General features: G+C 42.4%; 2 protein-coding genes and 1 long non-coding RNA gene across 6 annotated transcripts; 2 read left to right on the top strand and 1 right to left on the bottom strand.

The window, feature by feature from the left end:
• The first annotated feature begins 1,221 nt into the window (after window positions 1-1,221).
• On the top strand, window positions 1,222-16,050 carry sparcl1 (SPARC-like 1). The gene is made up of 12 exons (XM_047045283.1): window positions 1,222-1,239; window positions 1,469-1,524; window positions 1,606-1,671; window positions 1,815-2,162; window positions 2,355-3,215; window positions 3,458-3,563; window positions 13,406-13,527; window positions 13,718-13,838; window positions 14,124-14,260; window positions 14,378-14,526; window positions 15,099-15,247; window positions 15,413-16,050. The coding sequence occupies exons 1-12, from the start codon at window positions 1,233-1,235 to the stop codon at window positions 15,439-15,441; spliced, it is 2,151 nt and encodes a 716-aa protein (XP_046901239.1). The 5' UTR covers window positions 1,222-1,232; the 3' UTR covers window positions 15,442-16,050.
• On the bottom strand, window positions 3,741-7,028 carry LOC124484730. Of its 4 annotated transcripts, none has more exons than XR_006957998.1 (4): window positions 6,980-7,028; window positions 5,651-5,711; window positions 5,021-5,122; window positions 3,741-4,805 (listed from the first exon to the last, which is right to left on the bottom strand). It is a non-coding gene; the product is annotated as an uncharacterized LOC124484730 (long non-coding RNA). The 4 variants fall into 4 exon arrangements; XR_006957999.1 differs by having other exon boundaries at window positions 5,021-5,404; window positions 6,980-7,021; XR_006958000.1 differs by having other exon boundaries at window positions 5,249-5,711; window positions 6,980-7,021.
• Window positions 16,051-16,456: 406 nt separating the features above from the next.
• LOC124484426 lies at window positions 16,457-18,162 on the top strand. Its single transcript, XM_047045331.1, has 7 exons — window positions 16,457-16,607; window positions 16,703-16,744; window positions 16,851-16,967; window positions 17,123-17,305; window positions 17,447-17,530; window positions 17,700-17,768; window positions 17,958-18,162. The coding sequence occupies exons 1-7, from the start codon at window positions 16,563-16,565 to the stop codon at window positions 18,030-18,032; spliced, it is 615 nt and encodes a 204-aa protein (XP_046901287.1). The 5' UTR covers window positions 16,457-16,562; the 3' UTR covers window positions 18,033-18,162.
• Window positions 18,163-21,766: the final 3,604 nt, after the last annotated feature.

The following is a 21,766-nucleotide window of genomic DNA, read 5'->3' on the forward strand; positions in this document are numbered from 1 at the left end:
CCTACTGTGAGTTAGTTATGCCATACCATTTTTTTAAAAGGCCATCAGAAAACATAGAGGGATACTTGATAATTTGTCCGTTGGTTCTTAGACTTGCATAACCTAACATTATCAAGTTGCTGTTTTATACACCACGTTAGATATTTTTTCATTACTAATGATACAATTATACAATAACATTCTCTTCCTGGTTATCTCTCTCTCTCTCTCTCTCTCTCTCTCTCTCTCTCTCTCTCTCTCTCTCTCTCTCTCTCTCTCTCTCTCTCTCTCTCTCTCTCTCTCTCTCTCTCTCTCTCTCTCTCTCTCTCAGTCTCTCTTACCCAATTCCCCATCCCTAGATGGCTCACTGTACAGAGACCCTAGGAACCTTGTGTGTGTGGCTGTCTTGGGTGAGAGCAGACCTCTCTCCTGGGCCAGCACTGGTCTGTGTCAGTGTGTGTTTGAACAATACTTTACCCTCTTCTCAAAGCCAAATCAAGGTAATATCTTAGTTATTGTAGTATGTCTTTTTTATGAAGGTCTGTAAGAGTAGAAATTACTGTTATCACAGTAGGAATTTTTGTTTGAAAGCAACATATTATAAAACTGGACATTCATAATTTTACAATGATTGTATAATTGTGTTTTGGAAGTTAAGTATTAGTAATATCAACATACTGCAGAATGTGTTTGTTTATCAAGTAATGAAAGGTTGTCTTGTTTTACAATGCATACCAAATCATGCACAATTGGATTTTCTCATTATTTTTCTTTATTGACATGAGAATGATGGCTTCTTTAGAATTCACTAATTGAAGTGTTGTATTTCCAAAATTTTGAACATTACGCAAAGTCTCAATCATTTGTCAGTGATGTATTATTTTTCACAGGACTGCTTTAACAACCCCCACTCCCTTTTCTGGAGGCTTGCTCATGGGTTTATTGTCTCCCACGGTTGATCCAGTAATGCCTGCATTGTAGCCTAACCCTAACCCCCTGAGAGACAAAACAAGTTTGTGGACTTTGTCGGTTCTTTTTCCAGTCTGGTGGGTTGTGGTGTTTGCTTTAGCCCCCTCATCCCCTCACCCGCTCCCCCCCTCACCCCCTCACCCGCTCCCCCAACTCAACCACTGTGAGAGGGGGCGCATCACGCTGCCCATCTCCGTGGCAACGGCCCTGGGAGGCCTCTGTGTCATCACGGCTGTCCTGGCAGCATGCAGACACACTGGGGGGAAGGCTGAGAACGCCCCCGCATGCTGTGTAAGAGCAGTCAGGCTGCTGAGGCACTGAGGGGTCCTTGTACTGGATTGTCACTTCACTTGGGCCCAAGATTTGAATGATATTTGTTTATCATTCATTTCAGTTGGCTCCGGTCTGAACCGTCTTCTGTTGCAAGAATCATGCAATGCTCAGTGACAATATCCATACTTTAGGATTCCCTGAATTGCGGTTAAATCTAATTGGACCAATATCATTTCTCCTGTTGCAGGTATGGAGACCCGTTTTCTGTTGGTCTGCTTGTTGGCCTCAGCCTTTGCAGTGTCTGTGAGTAGCACCTTCTTTCTCAGTAAACTCAGTGTTTCAACATGCAACACCATTTACATCCAATCCTTCACTGTCCTCAAGGTCAAAGGCAAACCTCATGAAAAACACCAAGCTTCAGTCAAGTCCTCACACACAACGACTGAAAAGGTACAGTATGGAGCATTCAAGTTGTGTTAGGGTTAGGATAGGACCCTTTTTCTCATGAAAGTAGACATTGTAAAGTGGCCCTTTCATCTAATCTTGGAATCCCATTGCGTTTAACACTCATGCTTTACAACCTGGTCACTCAGGATGCTGTCTCTGAGGGGGCCGACAAGGGCCAGGTCCTTCCCACCAACGTAAAGGCCAGCAGTCTAGAGCAGGAGGACGAGGAGCTGAGCTCCCAGGACAATGCTAACGCTGACAAGGAGGAAGAGGAGAGGGAGGAAGGGGACGAGGAAGGCAAGAGAAGCACCCCAGTCCTTCTGAGCCAAGAGGAGCTGGTGGATCTCCTGCAGAAGGAGTCCATGGAGGAGGTGGCGGCAGAGGAGGTGGGGGGGGAAGAGGAAGGAAAGGTAGAGATAGAATCTGCCGGGACTGTGGAGGAGGTGGAAGAGGTGGAGGTGGAGGGAGAGTTGGAGGCAGAGGTGGAGGGAGAGGTGGAGGGAGAGTTGGAGGCAGAGGTGGAGGGAGAGGTGGAGGGAGAGGTGGAGGGAGAGTTGGAGGTGGAGGGAGAGTTGAAGGGAGAGGTGGAGGGAGAGGTGGAGGGAGAGGTGGAGGGAGAGTTGGAGGTGGAGGGAGAGTTGAAGGGAGAGGTGGAGGGAGAGGTGGAGGGAGAGGTGGAGGGAGAGGTGGAGGGAGAGGTGGAGAAGGAAGGGGAGGATGAAGAAGTGGTCAGTGTGAAAGAGGTAGAGGCAGAGGTAAAGGGGGAGGAAGAGACTGACAAGAATGCGCAGGAGGAGGAAAGTGAGGAGGAGGAGGATAGTGAAGAGGAGGAAGAGGCTGCTGATAAGCAAAAGGAGGAAGAAGAGGAGGAGTCCTTGGCTGTGGATGGAGAGGGAGAGCAAGGGGCTGATGTGAAGGAAATAGGAAGCAGCACAGAGTCTGAGATCAACGACATGGAGTACACAATGCCCCTGAAGACTCAGACCCCTGAAGGGAAACCCCTCGCTGATGACACTCAGCTCCTCTTGGAAGAGAAAAAATTGGATGAGGTGAAGGCGTCGGGGAAAAAGGAGGAAGAGACCGCCACTGAGGAAGAAATCCCCACTTCAATCGACGACTACGAGTCCCAACAAGATGTTCAAAACACAGAAGCTTTGGAGGATGAGGAAGTGAGTGACGAGGGAAAACTCCCAGAGGAAAACAAAAACCCGGGCAAAGATTCCCAGGCGGTACCCCAGGAGAACAGCTCCACTCGGGAAGAGGACAACCTGGAAGTTGACCAGGATTCTAAGACTAGCATGGAGCTGGATGGGAGTAGGGAGGAGGACAAGGAAAAGGAGAGCATCAGACACACCAAAAGAAAGATAAGGAAGATAAAGAAGAATCTGAGGGTGAGGAAGCACCCTGCTCAGAGGGATGAGGCCAGCATGGACACTCAGAGGGATGAGGCCAGCCAGGACTCCCAGAAGTCCGAAGGACAGGTGGAGCACAGCTTGCCCGCCGACAATGCTGTCTACAAGCCACAGAGGAAGAGAGCTGGGAAATGGGTAAATATGTACAGTATGCAGGGCATTAGTGATAACAGTAACTTTTAGTGTGACAAGGCCCATTCACAAATACAATTCATTCACGTTTAAATGAATTGAAATTTATAATGGCCAATTTAACTGTGACCAAGCAAAATAAAACTGAAAATCCACATGAATGCACTTTGCCCTTCTTCGTTATAGTTATACAGTTTTCTTCATGGTTATACGATGTGACTCCCTCTATGGTGTGTTGTTCACAGGCTCCTTCAGTGGGCATGAACCCAGTCCAAGTCAGGGCCAGGGTGGATCTGTACCCCACCAGGCCCTCTCTATGGGCCAGCATTCACAGAGGAGAAGCATCCTCTGGTAAGTGTCGAATAAGCAGTTACTGTAAATCTCTTTCTCACACCCACACACACACACACACACACACACACACACACACCTATACAGGTCCTTATGTATTAGAGGGACAATTTTTTCAAACCAGTTTTTTGCAACACTAAACGGACACCTCTTTCCACTTATGCTAGAAAGATGTAGTGAATCTTCAAAAATTTTATTTGAGCCATACAGCACAAATCTCACTTCAAAAGTTAGATACACACATCAGAACTCAAGATACAAGAACCTGACGGAATGCTGTATTAAGAGGACACAAGATAATGAGGTACTTAGCTCCGCCCATGACACAAACAGTAATTGCCAGGACCAACTTTTTTATCAGGACCATAGCCATACACATACACAAACGTGAAGTTTATGTGTATTAAAAAGGCCAAACATGGATAAATGGAATATGACTAAACAGAAAGAAGTAGACTGGATTTTACAGCGCCTTGACCACATATCAGAGCAACAGAAATGTATTTGTGAACAGAAAGGAAAACATTTATAAATGTCAAAATGAAATTATGCATGTCTACTAGACCAATGCATGTCTAACAGTGTTCCAGTTACAACAGGCCTGGTGTTGGATGTGGTGTTAGATGTGATGTTGGATGTGATGTACTGTAGCTGTATGGTGTTAGATGTGATGTTGGATGTGATGTACTGTAGCTGTGTGGTGTTAGATGTGATGTTGGATGGGATGTACTGTAGCAGTGTGGTGTTAGATGTGGTGTTGGATGGGATGTACTGTAGCTGTGTGGTGTTAGATGTGATGTTGGATGGGATGTACTGTAGCTGTATGGTGTTAGATGTGATGTTGGATGTGAAGTACTGTAGCTGTATGGTGTTAGATGTGATGTTGGATGTGATGTACTGTAGCTGTATGGTGTTAGATGTCATGGATGGGATGTTGGATGTGATGTTGGGTGTGATGTAGGATGTGATGTTGGATATGTTTCAGCTCTGCTGCAGGGTGTTGTATCTATCCAGGATTTTCTTTTCTTTTCAAAGTTACGCCCCGATTCCTTACAAAATCTCTTATGTTTTGGATAGAGCGACCAGCCAGAGCAAGATTTTCAGCCTTCTTGCATTGCTGGCATTCAATCATAGTGGCCAGTTTCCCTTTTTTGATGTGTTGGCCAAAATGTCTCATGACTGCGGCAACCTCCATGGGAGACCAAAGATGCTTTTTTGCTCTCCTGGCACTTTCCAGAGATACTAGAAAAAAAGACAAATAAATCAATGAAAACCAACTCCACTTTAAACATGTTTTAAATAAGGAATAGTAGTAGTAGTATAAACAGTATCCCGCAGAAAGAAGAGAATGGTCATCATATTGCCTTTGGGTGGTATGGATAATTTATTTTTATCATTCTTCAGTTATACTTAAGTAACTTGGTGTTTAGTGACTGAGTATGTGTTTTCGCATTTACCAGAATGTTTCTTCGTGTTCTTTTTTCTGCTGGGCCCTTTGTCCTTCTTTTTTAGTCTTCTGTTGGGTTCTTCCCCCTTAGCATCTGTGTGTTGACTTTGTGCTGAAATGAAGAAATAAAGACAAATAACAATGGATGAGCATTTATTTGTTGTAGGGTAGGGTCCTTAAATACGGTGAAGTCCAAGATGCTCAAGCAACTGATGGATGAATAATAAATAACAAATACATTCACTGTAAAGCGCTTAGGCTGGAACATTATTTGCTTCCAAGTTGATTTGTCATTATGAATGATATGATTAGAAGTGCTTTTATTTTGAAGGCAGTGTCGTTGCTGTCGTGCGTACTGAAGAGCAGCAGCCAGGCCTATATGTTCCTTGTTGCACTGTAATGTATTCAAAAAGTTCATTGTTAGATTGAAAATAATTTCCTGGTCATCGGTTAAAGCTACTACTTCTGTAATCTACATTCACATCACTTGAAATTTAGCTTACATGCCTCCCATTTACCTGAACTGTTGCCGTGACAACAACATTGAAACGAGTGAAGAAGGTCTGAATCCACAATGCATTATTTCATAGCCTAAAAGCAATCAAAGAAGGTGACATGTAGACTGAGGATAAGAGTTAACCTTGTGATAATGGCGCAGGTTCCTCGACAGGTTGCCCGACCATCAACAGTTCTTGCACAACCTGTAATAAAATATAATATACTTCATTACATACATAGAAATAAAGATGAGTATTACAGAGAAAGTTTGGTTAACTTAAGTTACCTTTGCCATGTCATGTCACTGCATGTGTCATTTGGCACATGCAGTTAAGTTTGGACAAAAGCAGACTTTCACAGAATAAACCAGGAAACGTTGAAAAATCTAATTGGCATACGGCACCCTTTGCCATCTTTGTATGTGACTTCATAGAGGCCCACGAGTAGAACGCAAACCAACTGTGGATGTCTGTTTGCATGAGCACTCAATTGCTATCTCAAAAAAAAAAAAAAAACTGTGAATCTATACACAGCTGAATGCAATTCTTATGAATTCAGATTTAAATAAAGTTAATGTATAACTGCTGAATATCATTCTCATGACTTTATTTTGGACAATAAATATGCCTTAAAAGATGAAACTTACCTCTAGTGTGTTGCCTGAAAAGGATCCGCATGCGTCCACATCCTCAGCCTGGCATGGCATCTCTTTGGAGATCTGAGATGTAAAGAACCATCACTGAATGAGAGTTTGTTTCTCATGTACAGTACTCAGTCCTCCTTATTCCTGCACCTTACATGTTGAGTATTACACAGGACCTGTGTGTCTGCGCACTTCTTAATGTACTTTCATTCCTTTGTACATGTAATTTCAAATCTCAGTCCTCCAAATTCCTGCACCTTACATATTAAGGTTACATCGTACCTGTGTGTCTGAATACTGTTGAATATCATTCTCCTGACTTTATTTTAGACAATAAATATGCCTTAAAATATGAAACTTACCTCTAGTGTGTTGCCTGAAAAGGATCCGCATGCGTCCACATCCTCAGCCTGGCATGGCATCTCTTTGGAGATCTGAGATGTAAAGAACAATCACTGAATGAGAGTTTGTTTCTCATGTACAGTACTCAGTCCTCCTTATTCCTGCACCTTACATGTTGAGTATTACACAGGACCTGTGTGTCTGCGCACTTCTTAATGTACTTTCATTCCTCTGTACATGTAATTTCAAAACTCAGTCCTCCTTATTCCTGCACCTTACATGTTGAGTATTACACAGGACCTGTGTGTCTGCGCACTTCTTAATGTACTTTCATTCCTTTGTACATGTAATTTCAAAACTCAATCCTCCAAATTCCTGCACCTTACATATAAAGGTTACATCGTACTTGTGTGTCTGAATACTTCTGAATATCATTCTCATGACTTTATTTTAGACAATAAATATGCCTTAAAAGATGAAACTTACCTCTAGTGTGTTGCCTGAAAAGGATCCGCATGCGTCCACATCCTCAGCCTGGCATGGCATCTCTTTGGAGATCTGAGATGTAAAGAACAATCACTGAATGAGAGTTTGTTTCTCATGTACAGTACTCAGTCCTCCTTATTCCTGCACCTTACATGTTGAGTATTACACAGGACCTGTGTGTCTGCGCACTTCTTAATGTACTTTCATTCCTCTGTACATGTAATTTCAAAACTCAGTCCTCCTTATTCCTGCACCTTACATGTTGAGTATTACACAGGACCTGTGTGTCTGCGCACTTCTTAATGTACTTTCATTCCTTTGTACATGTAATTTCAAAACTCAATCCTCTAAATTCCTGCACCTTACATATAAAGGTTACATCGTACTTGTGTGTCTGAATACTTCTGAATATCATTCTCATGACTTTATTTTAGACAATAAATATGCCTTAAAAGATGAAACTTACCTCTAGTGTGTTGCCTGAAAAGGATCCGCATGCGTCCACATCCTCAGCCTGGCATGGCATCTCTTTGGAGATCTGAGATGTAAAGAACAATCACTGAATGAGAGTTTGTTTCTCATGTACAGTACTCAGTCCTCCTTATTCCTGCACCTTACATGTTGAGTATTACACAGGACCTATGTGTCTGCGCACTTCTTAATGTACTTTCATTCCTCTGTACATGTAATTTCAAAATTCAGTCCTCCTAATTCCAGCATCTTACATATTAAGGTTATATCGTACCTGTGTGTCTGAATACTGCTGAATATCATTCTCATGACTTTATTTTAGACAATAAATAAGCCTTAGAAAGATTAAACTTACCTTTAGTGTGTTGCCTGAAAAGGATCCGCATGCGTCCACATCCTCAGCCTGGCATGGCATCTCTTTGGAGATCTGAGATGTAAAGAACAATCACTGAATGAGAGTTTGTTTCTCATGTACAGTACTCAGTCCTCCTTATTCCTGCACCTTACATGTTGAGTATTACACAGGACCTGTGTGTCTGCGCACTTCTTAATGTACTTTCATTCCTTTGTACATGTAATTTCAAAACTCAATCCTCCAAATTCCTGCACCTTACATATAAAGGTTACATCGTACTTGTGTGTCTGAATACTTCTGAATATCATTCTCATGACTTTATTTTAGACAATAAATATGCCTTAAAAGATGAAACTTACCTCTAGTGTGTTGCCTGAAAAGGATCCGCATGCGTCCACATCCTCAGCCTGGCATGGCATCTCTTTGGAGATCTGAGATGTAAAGAACAATCACTGAATGAGAGTTTGTTTCTCATGTACAGTACTCAGTCCTCCTTATTCCTGCACCTTACATGTTGAGTATTACACAGGACCTGTGTGTCTGCGCACTTCTTAATGTACTTTCATTCCTCTGTACATGTAATTTCAAAACTCAGTCCTCCTTATTCCTGCACCTTACATGTTGAGTATTACACAGGACCTGTGTGTCTGCGCACTTCTTAATGTACTTTCATTCCTTTGTACATGTAATTTCAAAACTCAATCCTCTAAATTCCTGCACCTTACATATAAAGGTTACATCGTACTTGTGTGTCTGAATACTTCTGAATATCATTCTCATGACTTTATTTTAGACAATAAATATGCCTTAAAAGATGAAACTTACCTCTAGTGTGTTGCCTGAAAAGGATCCGCATGCGTCCACATCCTCAGCCTGGCATGGCATCTCTTTGGAGATCTGAGATGTAAAGAACAATCACTGAATGAGAGTTTGTTTCTCATGTACAGTACTCAGTCCTCCTTATTCCTGCACCTTACATGTTGAGTATTACACAGGACCTATGTGTCTGCGCACTTCTTAATGTACTTTCATTCCTCTGTACATGTAATTTCAAAATTCAGTCCTCCAAATTCCAGCATCTTACATATTAAGGTTATATCGTACCTGTGTGTCTGAATACTGCTGAATATCATTCTCATGACTTTATTTTAGACAATAAATAAGCCTTAGAAAGATTAAACTTACCTTTAGTGTGTTGCCTGAAAAGGATCCGCATGCGTCCACATCCTCAGCCTGGCATGGCATCTCTTTGGAGATCTGAGATGTAAAGAACAATCACTGAATGAGAGTTTGTTTCTCATGTACAGTACTCAGTCCTCCTTATTCCTGCACCTTACATGTTGAGTATTACACAGGACCTGTGTGTCTGCGCACTTCTTAATGTACTTTCATTCCTTTGTACATGTAATTTCAAAACTCAATCCTCCAAATTCCTGCACCTTACATATAAAGGTTACATCGTACTTGTGTGTCTGAATACTTCTGAATATCATTCTCATGACTTTATTTTAGACAATAAATATGCCTTAAAAGATGAAACTTACCTCTAGTGTGTTGCCTGAAAAGGATCCGCATGCGTCCACATCCTCAGCCTGGCATGGCATCTCTTTGGAGATCTGAGATGTAAAGAACAATCACTGAATGAGAGTTTGTTTCTCATGTACAGTACTCAGTCCTCCTTATTCCTGCACCTTACATGTTGAGTATTACACAGGACCTGTGTGTCTGCGCACTTCTTAATGTACTTTCATTCCTCTGTACATGTAATTTCAAAACTCAGTCCTCCTTATTCCTGCACCTTACATGTTGAGTATTACACAGGACCTGTGTGTCTGCGCACTTCTTAATGTACTTTCATTCCTTTGTACATGTAATTTCAAAACTCAATCCTTTAAATTCCTGCACCTTACATATAAAGGTTACATCGTACTTGTGTGTCTGAATACTTCTGAATATCATTCTCATGACTTTATTTTAGACAATAAATATGCCTTAAAAGATGAAACTTACCTCTAGTGTGTTGCCTGAAAAGGATCCGCATGCGTCCACATCCTCAGCCTGGCATGGCATCTCTTTGGAGATCTGAGATGTAAAGAACAATCACTGAATGAGAGTTTGTTTCTCATGTACAGTACTCAGTCCTCCTTATTCCTGCACCTTACATGTTGAGTATTACACAGGACCTATGTGTCTGCGCACTTCTTAATGTACTTTCATTCCTCTGTACATGTAATTTCAAAATTCAGTCCTCCAAATTCCAGCATCTTACATATTAAGGTTATATCGTACCTGTGTGTCTGAATACTGCTGAATATCATTCTCATGACTTTATTTTAGACAATAAATAAGCCTTAGAAAGATTAAACTTACCTTTAGTGTGTTGCCTGAAAAGGATCCGCATGCGTCCACATCCTCAGCCTGGCATGGCATCTCTTTGGAGATCTGAGATGTAAAGAACAATCACTGAATGAGAGTTTGTTTCTCATGTACAGTACTCAGTCCTCCTTATTCCTGCACCTTACATGTTGAGTATTACACAGGACCTATGTGTCTGCGCACTTCTTAATGTACTTTCATTCCTCTGTACATGTAATTTCAAAATTCAGTCCTCCAAATTCCAGCATCTTACATATTAAGGTTATATCGTACCTGTGTGTCTGAATACTGCTGAATATCATTCTCATGACTTTATTTTAGACAATAAATAAGCCTTAGAAAGATTAAACTTACCTCTAGTGTGTTGCCTGAAAAGGATCCGCATGCGTCCACATCCTCAGCCTGGCATGGCATCTCTTTGGAGATCTGAGATGTAAAGAACAATCACTGAATGAGAGTTTGTTTCTCATGTACAGTACTCAGTCCTCCTTATTCCTGCATCTTACATGTTGAGTATTACACAGGACCTGCGTGTCTGCGCACTTCTTAATGTACTTTCATTCCTCTGTACATGTAATTTCAAAACTCAGTCCTCCTTATTCCTGCACCTTACATGTTGAGTATTACACAGGACCTGTGTGTCTGCGCACTTCTTAATGTACTTTCATTCCTTTGTACATGTAATTTCAAAACTCAATCCTCCAAATTCCTGCACCTTACATATAAAGGTTACATCGTACTTGTGTGTCTGAATACTTCTGAATATCATTCTCATGACTTTATTTTAGACAATAAATATGCCTTAAAAGATGAAACTTACCTCTAGTGTGTTGCCTGAAAAGGATCCGCATGCGTCCACATCCTCAGCCTGGCATGGCATCTCTTTGGAGATCTGAGATGTAAAGAACAATCACTGAATGAGAGTTTGTTTCTCATGTACAGTACTCAGTCCTCCTTATTCCTGCACCTTACATGTTGAGTATTACACAGGACCTGTGTGTCTGCGCACTTCTTAATGTACTTTCATTCCTTTGTACATGTAATTTCAAAACTCAATCCTCCAAATTCCTGCACCTTACATATAAAGGTTACATCGTACTTGTGTGTCTGAATACTTCTGAATATCATTCTCATGACTTTATTTTAGACAATAAATATGCCTTAAAAGATGAAACTTACCTCTAGTGTGTTGCCTGAAAAGGATCCGCATGCGTCCACATCCTCAGCCTGGCATGGCATCTCTTTGGAGATCTGAGATGTAAAGAACAATCACTGAATGAGAGTTTGTTTCTCATGTACAGTACTCAGTCCTCCTTATTCCTGCACCTTACATGTTGAGTATTACACAGGACCTGTGTGTCTGCGCACTTCTTAATGTACTTTCATTCCTCTGTACATGTAATTTCAAAACTCAGTCCTCCTTATTCCTGCACCTTACATGTTGAGTATTACACAGGACCTGTGTGTCTGCGCACTTCTTAATGTACTTTCATTCCTTTGTACATGTAATTTCAGTATACAATATGATTTAATGATATTAGATGTTATTTTTCCAAAACGGAAGCTAGCTAGCTCTAGTTAGCTTCGGTTACCTAGCAACCTAGCATAATACTCGTAGCAATGCTACTACCTGCTAGTGTTACTTGTTAGGGATATGAAACATAACCATTAGTCAATGTGCAAGCAGCTGCTCTGTTGAATAAATATATTTGTAAATCTGATTTTGAAAGAGTCAGTATGCCTACGTGCCTCCCCAGCCAAGAACCTCACCGCATGTCACTGGCCAGTTGCTAATAACTAGCTAAACTGTCATAGATCAGATGTTTTGGTGCATACAAACATCAAGTAACCTAATCCATTCTGCATAATTTACCTTTAGTCATTGTTTTAGCAGATTACATAACAATATGTACCTAAATGTGTAAAGAATATTAAATGGGTCTTACCTCGTCCTCCACGCATGCAGGGATGAGAGGTGTTCAATTAGAAAGTACTAATGTTTCGCGGCAAAACTTGACGGATTGTACCACGTTGATAGAAGAGGAGGGGTATGACAAAATAAGAATTCCTTTTTCGTTTCTAAAGAGCATAGTTTGATTTATTCAGGAAGAAGAAAACAACTTACTTACGTAATATTTTGTTAATTTCATTCAATATTTCAAGATACATGGTTTATAATACATTTTGCTTTTATCGTATTGCTAACTCATCCCCTGTGTAAATAGCGACTTGAATTGGAAGGACAGTGTAGTAATTATCAGGACCTTCCGGCAGACAACCAATCAGCATAAGACGCTGTGTGCATATTCATGAAGTCCTGCTAGTACACAACCTGCCGTAGGGGGCGCTGTGGTGATACACAGATTTTACACACAAATCATGTTTATATGTATTAAACGGACATCTTGGTTTTTTTGCATTTTTAGGGTTAATGGACCAATAGAAACCATTCTACACTTTTAGAATTTTGTCGAAATTAGCAGGACACTGCTCCTGTCCTGTTAATTCAAAATGTCCTTCTAGTGTGGTGTGTATTCTGACCAATTGTCCTGTTAAAACACATGGACAAACACACACACACACACACACACACACACACACACACACACACACACATACACACACATGCTCAAGCAGACACATTATCTCTCCCCATTTCTCTCTCTCTCGCTGTCTCTCTCTCTCTCTTTCTCTTTCTCTCTATTTCTCTCTCTCTCTCACACCCACACACACACACACACACACACATACATACACACATGAACACATACACTCAATAAATAAATAAATATATAAATATGCTGACTGGCCCGTTTTACTAACCCTCCCAGAATAATAGTGTCATTCATTTTCACGGTCACTACCAAAACACAACTGTGTCCAGCTTAAGGAGTCAATGAGAGAGATCATGTTGAATTCAGGCTCTGTACAAACTACTGCAGCTCTGGAATGTAGGGCTCTGGTGTACTGTGGATGTAGTGCTTGTGTTCACTAGTCCCTACGGTCTCCAACAAGGACAGGGAGGGCCAGGATGAATACATACAACAACAACTAAACATTATGGACGGACATGATAGTTACACTAACACAGTAGCGTGATATAGCTTTGCTGTTAGGGTTGGGTTCTATCAAAATCTGTTTTTTTTACTGTACTTTACATACATATGTGTATCTTCTGGGTCTGAGGAGAACCTAAATTCCTGTTATGTTTGTGTTCCCTTCAGACCCCTGTGATACCTTCCACTGCAAGCGTGGGAAGACTTGCAAACTCGGCGAGGACAACAAGCCCACTTGTGTGTGTCAGCAGCCCTCCGCCTGTCCTCACAGCAAGTCAGATGTTGACCATGTGAGTGCAATGTCTTTGGAGGGTTCCACAAGTTGTGGATGGGAGGATTAAAAAAAACCGATATGATCTCAGTCTACTTCACTGAACAAAAATGAAAAAAAAGGTTGGAAGGAAACCATGGAAGAAAACATTCGGAGTGTTTAGCTACAATACCTATAGCTTTTTAATGCACTGTATACATTTGTTGTAGGTTTGTGGATCTGATAACACCACTTATGATACCTCATGCGACCTGTTTGCTACGAAGTGCAACCTGGAGGGAACCAGGAGGGGTCATAGGCTCCACTTGGACTACACCGGGCCCTGCAAACGTAAGATGGCCACCATGCCAACCACCACGCCAACCACCATGCCAATCATCTGCCAGTCTCTTATAGTAGTAGCGACAGAAAATGGGTCAAACTGAAACAAATTCACACTGTATTTTCTACCACTGCTTTTCCCATCATCACTGTGTTTCTCTCTCTCTTTCCCTCTCTCTTTCCCTCTCTCTCTTTCCCTCTCTCTCTTTCCCTCTCTCTCTTTCCCTCTCTCTCTCTCTCTTTCTCTCTCTCTCTCTATCTCTCTCTCTCTTTCTCTCTTCCTCTGTCTCTCAGTCATAGCCCCATGTTTGAGCTCAGAGTTGGTCCAGTTTCCTCTGCGTATGAGGGACTGGCTGAAGAACGTATTGTTGCAACTCTACGAACACGACAGCAAGACTCCTGGGTTCCTCACTTCTAAACAGCGCTACAGAGTAAGAATGAAACAATGGATGGATAACTGTTTGACTGTAAACCTTCTAACATCCCTAAAGTTTATCTAAATAAGAAAAGAATCATTCATAAAATTGCCATATACCAAAACCCCTCAGGTGAGGAAAATCTTTGAGAGCGAGAGACGTCTCCACGCCGGAGACCATCCCATAGAGCTGCTTGCTCAAGACTTTGAGAAGAACTACAACATGTACATATACCCTGTCCACTGGCAGTTTGCCCAAATGGACCAGCACCCAGCAGACAGGTATTCAGACATCAGGAAGGTATCGAATGGTTGAAAGAAACAAACAAAAAGTTTATGTTGATGAAACAAGAATGTGCAGTTAATGAAACCAAGCATGGATTTACGTAATACTCAGGTCAGTTATCTATCACACTGGGACTCAAATACAGCATAGATTCCCGTTGCTGACTTCTACATATTTAATATGTAAGCTTTAATATCACAATTCAAACTCCAGGTGAGCATTTAGACCCATTCATGCACCCCCCCCCCCCCCCCTCCCCCTTCCGCTTATCTCCCCTTCCTTCCCCCTTCTGGTGTGTCTCATCCTTCCCCCCTATGTCAACCTGGTGCACCCTCATCCTTCCCCCCTATGTCAACCTGGTGCACCCTCATCCTTCCCCCCTATGTCAACCTGGTGCACCCTCATCCTTCCCCCCTATGTCAACCTGGTGCACCCTCATCCTTCCCCCCTATGTCAACCTGGTGCACCCTCATCCTTCCCCCCTATGTCAACCTGGTGCACCCTCATCCTTCCCCCCTATGTCAACCTGGTGCACCCTCATCCTTCCCCCCTATGTCAACCCTCCCAGGCTCCTGTCCCACACGGAGCTAGCCCCTCTCAGGGTCCCCCTCGTTCCCATGGAGCACTGCACCTCCCTGTTCTTCCAGGAGTGTGACGTCGACAAGGACAAACAGGTGTCCTTCAGGGAGTGGGCTCACTGCTTTGGCATCAAGAACGGTGAGGAAGTGTTTTCTCTGTCCGTGCAGTTTGGATGCCATTTGGGTTTCTACTTTGGCAGATGTGTGCTGAGGTTGTGTTGTTGGCCCTCTGGGGTTAGTGTTAGACCAGGCTGTATGGTCAGAGAACGGTAATTGACATATTGTCCTATTTTTGTTCCAACAGAGGATATGGATGTCAACCTGCTTTTCTGAGCTTCTTCTCTGTACCTAATCAACCGGCTTTATAGCGGCCGCTACAGCTATGACAGAGCAAGCAGAGACAACACACCATTACCTGAACAGGAGAGGTTGGCTGAGTCAGTCATGATGTGCCCTGAACAAGTATAGATAACTAGAACAAAACAGAAATGATCATCTCTATGTCTTGGCCATACTTCCTGGTAAATGGAAGATGATATTTTGTGTTACTTTGACTTTGCCTTAAGACAGACAAAGGCAGACCTCTTGGGTCTTTACATGTGTTTATATTCTGTGATATGTAGATGCATCAGCAGAATTTATGTGTGTTAGCTGATAAGAAGGAAATTATATTTTAACCTTGAATAATAATAGTGTTTTGATCGCATTCCAAAAGGGAAAAAGTTTACAATCTCTCCTTCATAGCTGACTGAGAAAACCATATGATATACTGTTTCATCAATGTCTTACCAGTTTTACTCTTGTGCTGAATCTTAAGAATACATATATATATTTTGGAATATATTAAAATACTGTTGGTCATAAGCCACATAGAAGCATGACATTTCTCTAAGAAACAAAACAAAAATCAGCTTGTAGAAGTTATTTATTTCCATGAAAAGAAGTACTGAGAGTGTTGAATGCTGTACATGTTAATTGTGTTTCACTTATTTCTGTTGTCTTCTTTAACAATTCTAATTAAATCATTTTTTGACCTTGAAACATTTCTCATTCCCCAATTGTACCTCTCACATGAACACCACACATGACAGTCAAGACGACCTTCCAGCTCTGTAGATAATGAAAGCCTGAGCGTTGAGGACATGAGACTCTAAAGCTGGGGTTAACCCAACTAGGTCACGATCCACACATCCTCCAGAAATAAATCCTAATTGTGAGCTTTGGTCTTTTACATGGTCAAGAGGGTGAGAATGACTAACATGTTGAGATCAGCTTTGGAGCTTGACTCTGATTGGACTGTGAACAGTTGGACGGATGGAGGGAGTCCTCTTTAAAAGCACATTGTCTCCGCTTCATCACTCAAACACACTTCATCAACAGAATAAGATCAAACTTTGATAAGTCTTACTTTGTTTTGCTTGCCTTGTTTACATTTCTTTGTAGAAGAGAACATCATGTTATGCTTTCTTTGGGTCATGTTTCCAATCTTTGCTCTACTGGTAAGAATGAACCATATGTCCAGATGTCCAGACTATTTCTCCATGACTGTAGATCCATTGGGATGTGTCTCATGTCTGTTCTCCTGGTGTTTCAGGTGGACGCTGGAGGAGCGTCATCAGGAAGCGCAGAGGCAAAGGTACGCACTGCTGCTACTTTTTCAATATGTACGATTCTTCTCAGGACATGTACAGTGGCTTCCTGTCTTCATGTGTACCGTTTACGGTTTCTGGAACATTCTACAGGCTGGTGGTGGCAATGGGAAGGCTGGTGGAGGGGTGAAAGGAGGAGTAATGGGTAATGTTGCCAACCAGGGGGCTATGAATGGTGTCATCATGAACGGACAACCCTTTCTAGCCCAGGTTTGTACTTTTAGGGAACTTGTATACTGTCAACATGCACTATTGGGTACCTTACATACTGATGAAGTCACCATCACACATAAACACATTGCATGCTTCTTCTGTGATGCATATATCATTAATATGTAAAAAAAATATATTTTTTTACATTATAGGTCGTCCCAGTCGGTGGGTCATTCTTGATTCAACAGCCGGGTGCTCCAATTGGTCAGGCTGCTGTACCTCAGTTGTTCTCCATTGGACCATTCCGGCAGTTTGGAGCACTTGCGGCAGGGCAGGCTGGAGCAGCCAATGGGGTGCCACAGCAACAGGGACAGCTGCCTCAGCTGCCCAATGGGGTCAGTGTGCTTTATCAGCCCAGCATTACATCCATACCAACCTGGGAAACTTTGAAAATGTAAAAATAGAATAGGATCATAAAAAAAAAATTGAAGCAATTTAAAAAGTATCATGTGGGTTGAATGAACCTGTGTTGGCAGGCAGTACCACTGTATGCCACACTGCCCCAGCCCAATGCCATGGGAGGTCCCCAAGCTCCAGTGTTCATCCCTGCTCAAGTACAGGTATCCTCACCTGAACGCATTGATACATATCGCAGACTTTAAGATGTAATTTAAGGTCACCCAACATTCCGATTTAAATAGGGGCCTTGTCCGGGAACTCTGGACAAGGAACTGAATAGACATGCCATACTGTTATGGAGCCCTTATCACTCATCTGTCCCCTCTCCAGATGATCCCAGTGGGAGGGGGGAACATGCAGCAGCCAGGAGCAGCGCCCAGGGGAGCTGCCAAAGTCAAGGTAACCCCAAACACCACTGTCTCCTTCCTCTGAGGTCACTTGAAAAAACCTAAATAAACCAACATTCCGTGATGTAGGTCTTATAAGACAAGCATGTTATGTTACTAACAAGACAGTGGGGAGCGAGTTGTGACGTTTACTAATGAGAGTGGTACTGATGGTATGTGTCCTGCTTCTGTTTGCTGACAGAGGTGGTTAGTTGGAGGTGAGGTGGAGGAGTCTTCAGGGACAGGTACTACGATGAAAGTCAAGCAGACCTCTTGAAACATCTACATTTGTCATTACTGATGTGGTTCTTTGTTTAACTGATTGAGCCATATCTGTGTTGGTAACCTATTTTGATAAAATATTTTTTCTGTCATGTCAATCAATTGAAATAAATGAATAAAGCATGGATGGAGCATGATGAAAACGATTTTTCGCTTGCTTAGTTAGCACTTTCATATGCTTGAATATAAGTTTTCATTTTATCATTGGTGATGCTGGGAGTGAAGAAAGTCATCTCCTCTTTCTATCTTTGTTGTGTCTGTCTCACATTCACACACAAATGCACACACAGTGGTGCTATGTCATGGAAAAATTCTCAAAAACATTATCTCAATCTTTGCTGATGTTTCAAAACCATAATGAATCAATCTCAAGTCACAGTGTACAATTAAACAGGCTGCATGACAGTCTATAATCAAGGTAAACCCCCAGACTACCACAGGTGCTAGTTACCTCGCACACACCAACCCCACACAATCTAATCGTTGCATTGCACCATATGCATCCGATAACACTAGAGCAGAGTCATGGCCCAGATAACATCCGGTGGTAAAAGACAGTGTTCTGGTCTCTCTCTCTCTCTGGGATCTCTCTCAGGGATCAAATACGCCTCCCTCCCTCCCTCCCCTCTCGGGTTATTTGATGCATAAGCAGTGTTACTGGGGCTGGTCATGGCAAGGTTACGCATTAAGTTTTCTATTGTAAGTTGGTTGGAAAGATGAGTTTATTGCATTGTAGCTGGAGAGGGGCATCTGTGCCTAATTAATGGGGAGGGGGCTTCAGTGCAAGTTGTAACCAATGGGTTATTTTAGTTTTTGTTTATTATCATTATGCGTAAATAGGTTGTGCTGCTTGTCCAGTGTGGTGTAACCATCCAATAAAGATAAAAAAAAACCTTAGCTTCCTCTGTTTCTCTGTCTCCATCTCTGTTTTGATCTCTGTCGGTCTCTGTCTCTCTCCCCCTATCTCTCTCTTTCTCTTTATCTGTCTGTCTGTCTCTCTCTCTGCCTTGTCCCCACATACTGTACACCCTATGCAATCCTGAAACGGACTACCAAAACACTGCACATCCCATTACCCTGTGGCTGCAGCCCACCAGCTGCAGGATGTTGTGGCAATCAGGCAGCTGACAGCCCTGACACGCCCCAAACACAGCAGCAGTATTGAAGAGAGGGGAACCTCTGCTAGGAGTTCAACAGGATGATTTTCATCCAGTCCCTTATAGTCTGCTTGTCTTTGGCTGGCCACTCAAAGTCCCTGTTAGTGTCTCATTTTTCCTTATACCACAACAGGTTACCACTTTACCTTAAAAGGTTTCACAATCTACTAATACAGCTGTCTTTTCACCTGACTCACAACATCTATTTTTGACTAGTCACTGTCCGGCTGTTGTATTTCAGCTTGTCCGGAACAATGGCAAATTTCTCCATTGCAGTGTTGAAGTCATTCAAGGCGAAACCACAAGCTTTTGACCATTATCGAGTGTTTAAACGCTTTTGTCAGATGGTAACAACATGATCACTTTTGTAATTCTGACTTGCAGGTGACAAATATGAGTAATTATGATTGTTTACTAATTTCTGATTGGCCACTGTGTGAGGTCTAACGCCAATAAAAAGCAGCAGTATGCTCAGTGTTCACATCACTGGGCGACTGAAAACCCGGCAAAGCAGACATCTTGAGAAGAACCGATATCTACATCAAAGGTCCATCAATTAATCACATCCGGCAGGTACATTTATAATCTAAAACTGTAAGGTGTATGAGCTATTGTCCCTTTGTAGTTCCTTTGCCCATTCTGTGTGTTCGTAAATAGTTGTTCTATTTTTCAGCCATGAACAAAATGAAGCTTACTCTCCTGGCCGTCTCTATAGCTGCCTTCTTCCAGGTGAGTCGACCTGAAACAGTAGATGGTCAGACATCAAAGTAAAACAAACTAATAAATGACAAGTTGCACATCGTAAATTACTCTTTGTCTCCTCTTCATCCCCTCATTAGGTCAACGAAGGCAAGGTAAAAAACATAATCGAATATTGTTTATCGTCATGCAGAAAACGAGAAAACAGGATCCCTGACTTTGATTCTCTCTACCGTTCAGAAACTACGTCTCCTGGCTGGTGTTAATGGAGGGGTTCTGACAGGGGTGAACCCTGGGCTGGTGGTAGGGGGGGTGAACCCTGGGCCGGTGGCAGGGGGGGTGAACCCTGCTCTCCTTGGAGGGGCTGGCTTTCTTGGACAGCCCCAGTTTGGCCAGGTCAGTCCCAGTTCTCACCCCTTCCAGAGGTTCTCTCGTCCAGGTTCATATTGAACTTTGTGCTTCATGAATTTAGTCAAACTGGCTGCCTTATTTCAGCTTGGATTTTGATACTGCAGAAGCAGGTATTCTTGTTCTTTAAACTAGAGAGAAGTGTCAATGATCCACCTGTTTCTTCCCACCCTCCTCTCTCCATCCAGATGGTCCCTGGGTTTGGATTCCTGCAACCCCAAGCCTTCCCTGCCGGGCCCTTCGGTCTTCCCAATGCTGGTCTGCAGCCTCAGCAGTTCCCTGGGCAATACCAGTATCCAGGCCTGCCAGCAAACGGGGTACAAATTAATAATTACCAATAATTACTGTCTTTCAATTAGGAATATCGATTTTGAATTTTTTATATATTTTGGTGGCGTTACTGTTAGTGTTGTAATTTGACATTGTCATGTGTCTCTTTGCTACTGGTAGCTGCCTTACCCAGGCTTCCCTCAGATGGCAGGAATGATGCCCCCACAACAGCAAGTCATGGTACAGTCCATTTTGCAATACTAATATCTGTTCGTATTGTAAAACTAGTACTCACATTGTAGTGTGCCTCATGTAAATAATCACTACTGCAATTACAGATATCAGCACAGACTTTGTTCAAATCCACATAATTACTGGCCGTAAAGTATTTATTGTGATGAAATTGACATTGATGTCTCTACTTGCTGACTAGGGAGGACCAGGAAATGCTGGGAATGGCATGCAGCAACAAGGTCCTTCACAGTCTGACCCTGTTAGAAGATTCAAGGTACCTACTAGCTGTGTGTGTGACTTGGTTTGCTTGCTCACACAGCATAGTGTCTGTGTAAAAATGACACTAATAATCGCTATTGTCACATTTCAGCGTTTCCTTATGAGAAAGGCTCAGGCTTCTGAGACCAATCCTGATTCCCAGGTAACACTCACGTCTAACCAACCGATGAAGGAAATGTAATGTATCAGATAAAAATATCATATTGGACCTTAAACCATCTCTCCCTGCTTCCCAGACCCAGACCCAGACCCAGACCCAGACCCAGACCCAGACCCAGGCCCAGGCCCAGACCCAGACCCAGGCCCAGACCCAGACCCAGGCCCAGGCCCAGACCCAGACCCAGGCCCAGGCCCAGGCCCAGGCCCAGGCCCAGGCCCAGACCCAGACCCAGACCCAGGCTCCCACTTCAGCTTCACGTTTAAACTTGACAGACAACCTGAGGAATCATACACTAAGACTAACAACATGTCTTTGTTAATGGTGCAGGTCTTACACAGTTTGAAGGGATAGAATATTGTTTCACAGTTTTCACAGTCATTATTATATCTGTTTTCTGATCTGTCTTTACAACTGTTGTGTCTGCTTATTAAATTAGTGCCTGCAGTGAAGTTTGACAATCTTCTTATGGTTCTTGATAATTCAATAAATGATTACCAGCCTAATTCAATTTGTTGTAATGTC

Source organism: Hypomesus transpacificus, chromosome 22 (assembly GCF_021917145.1).
Source record: "Hypomesus transpacificus isolate Combined female chromosome 22, fHypTra1, whole genome shotgun sequence".
NCBI classification, from domain to species: domain Eukaryota; kingdom Metazoa; phylum Chordata; class Actinopteri; order Osmeriformes; family Osmeridae; genus Hypomesus; species Hypomesus transpacificus.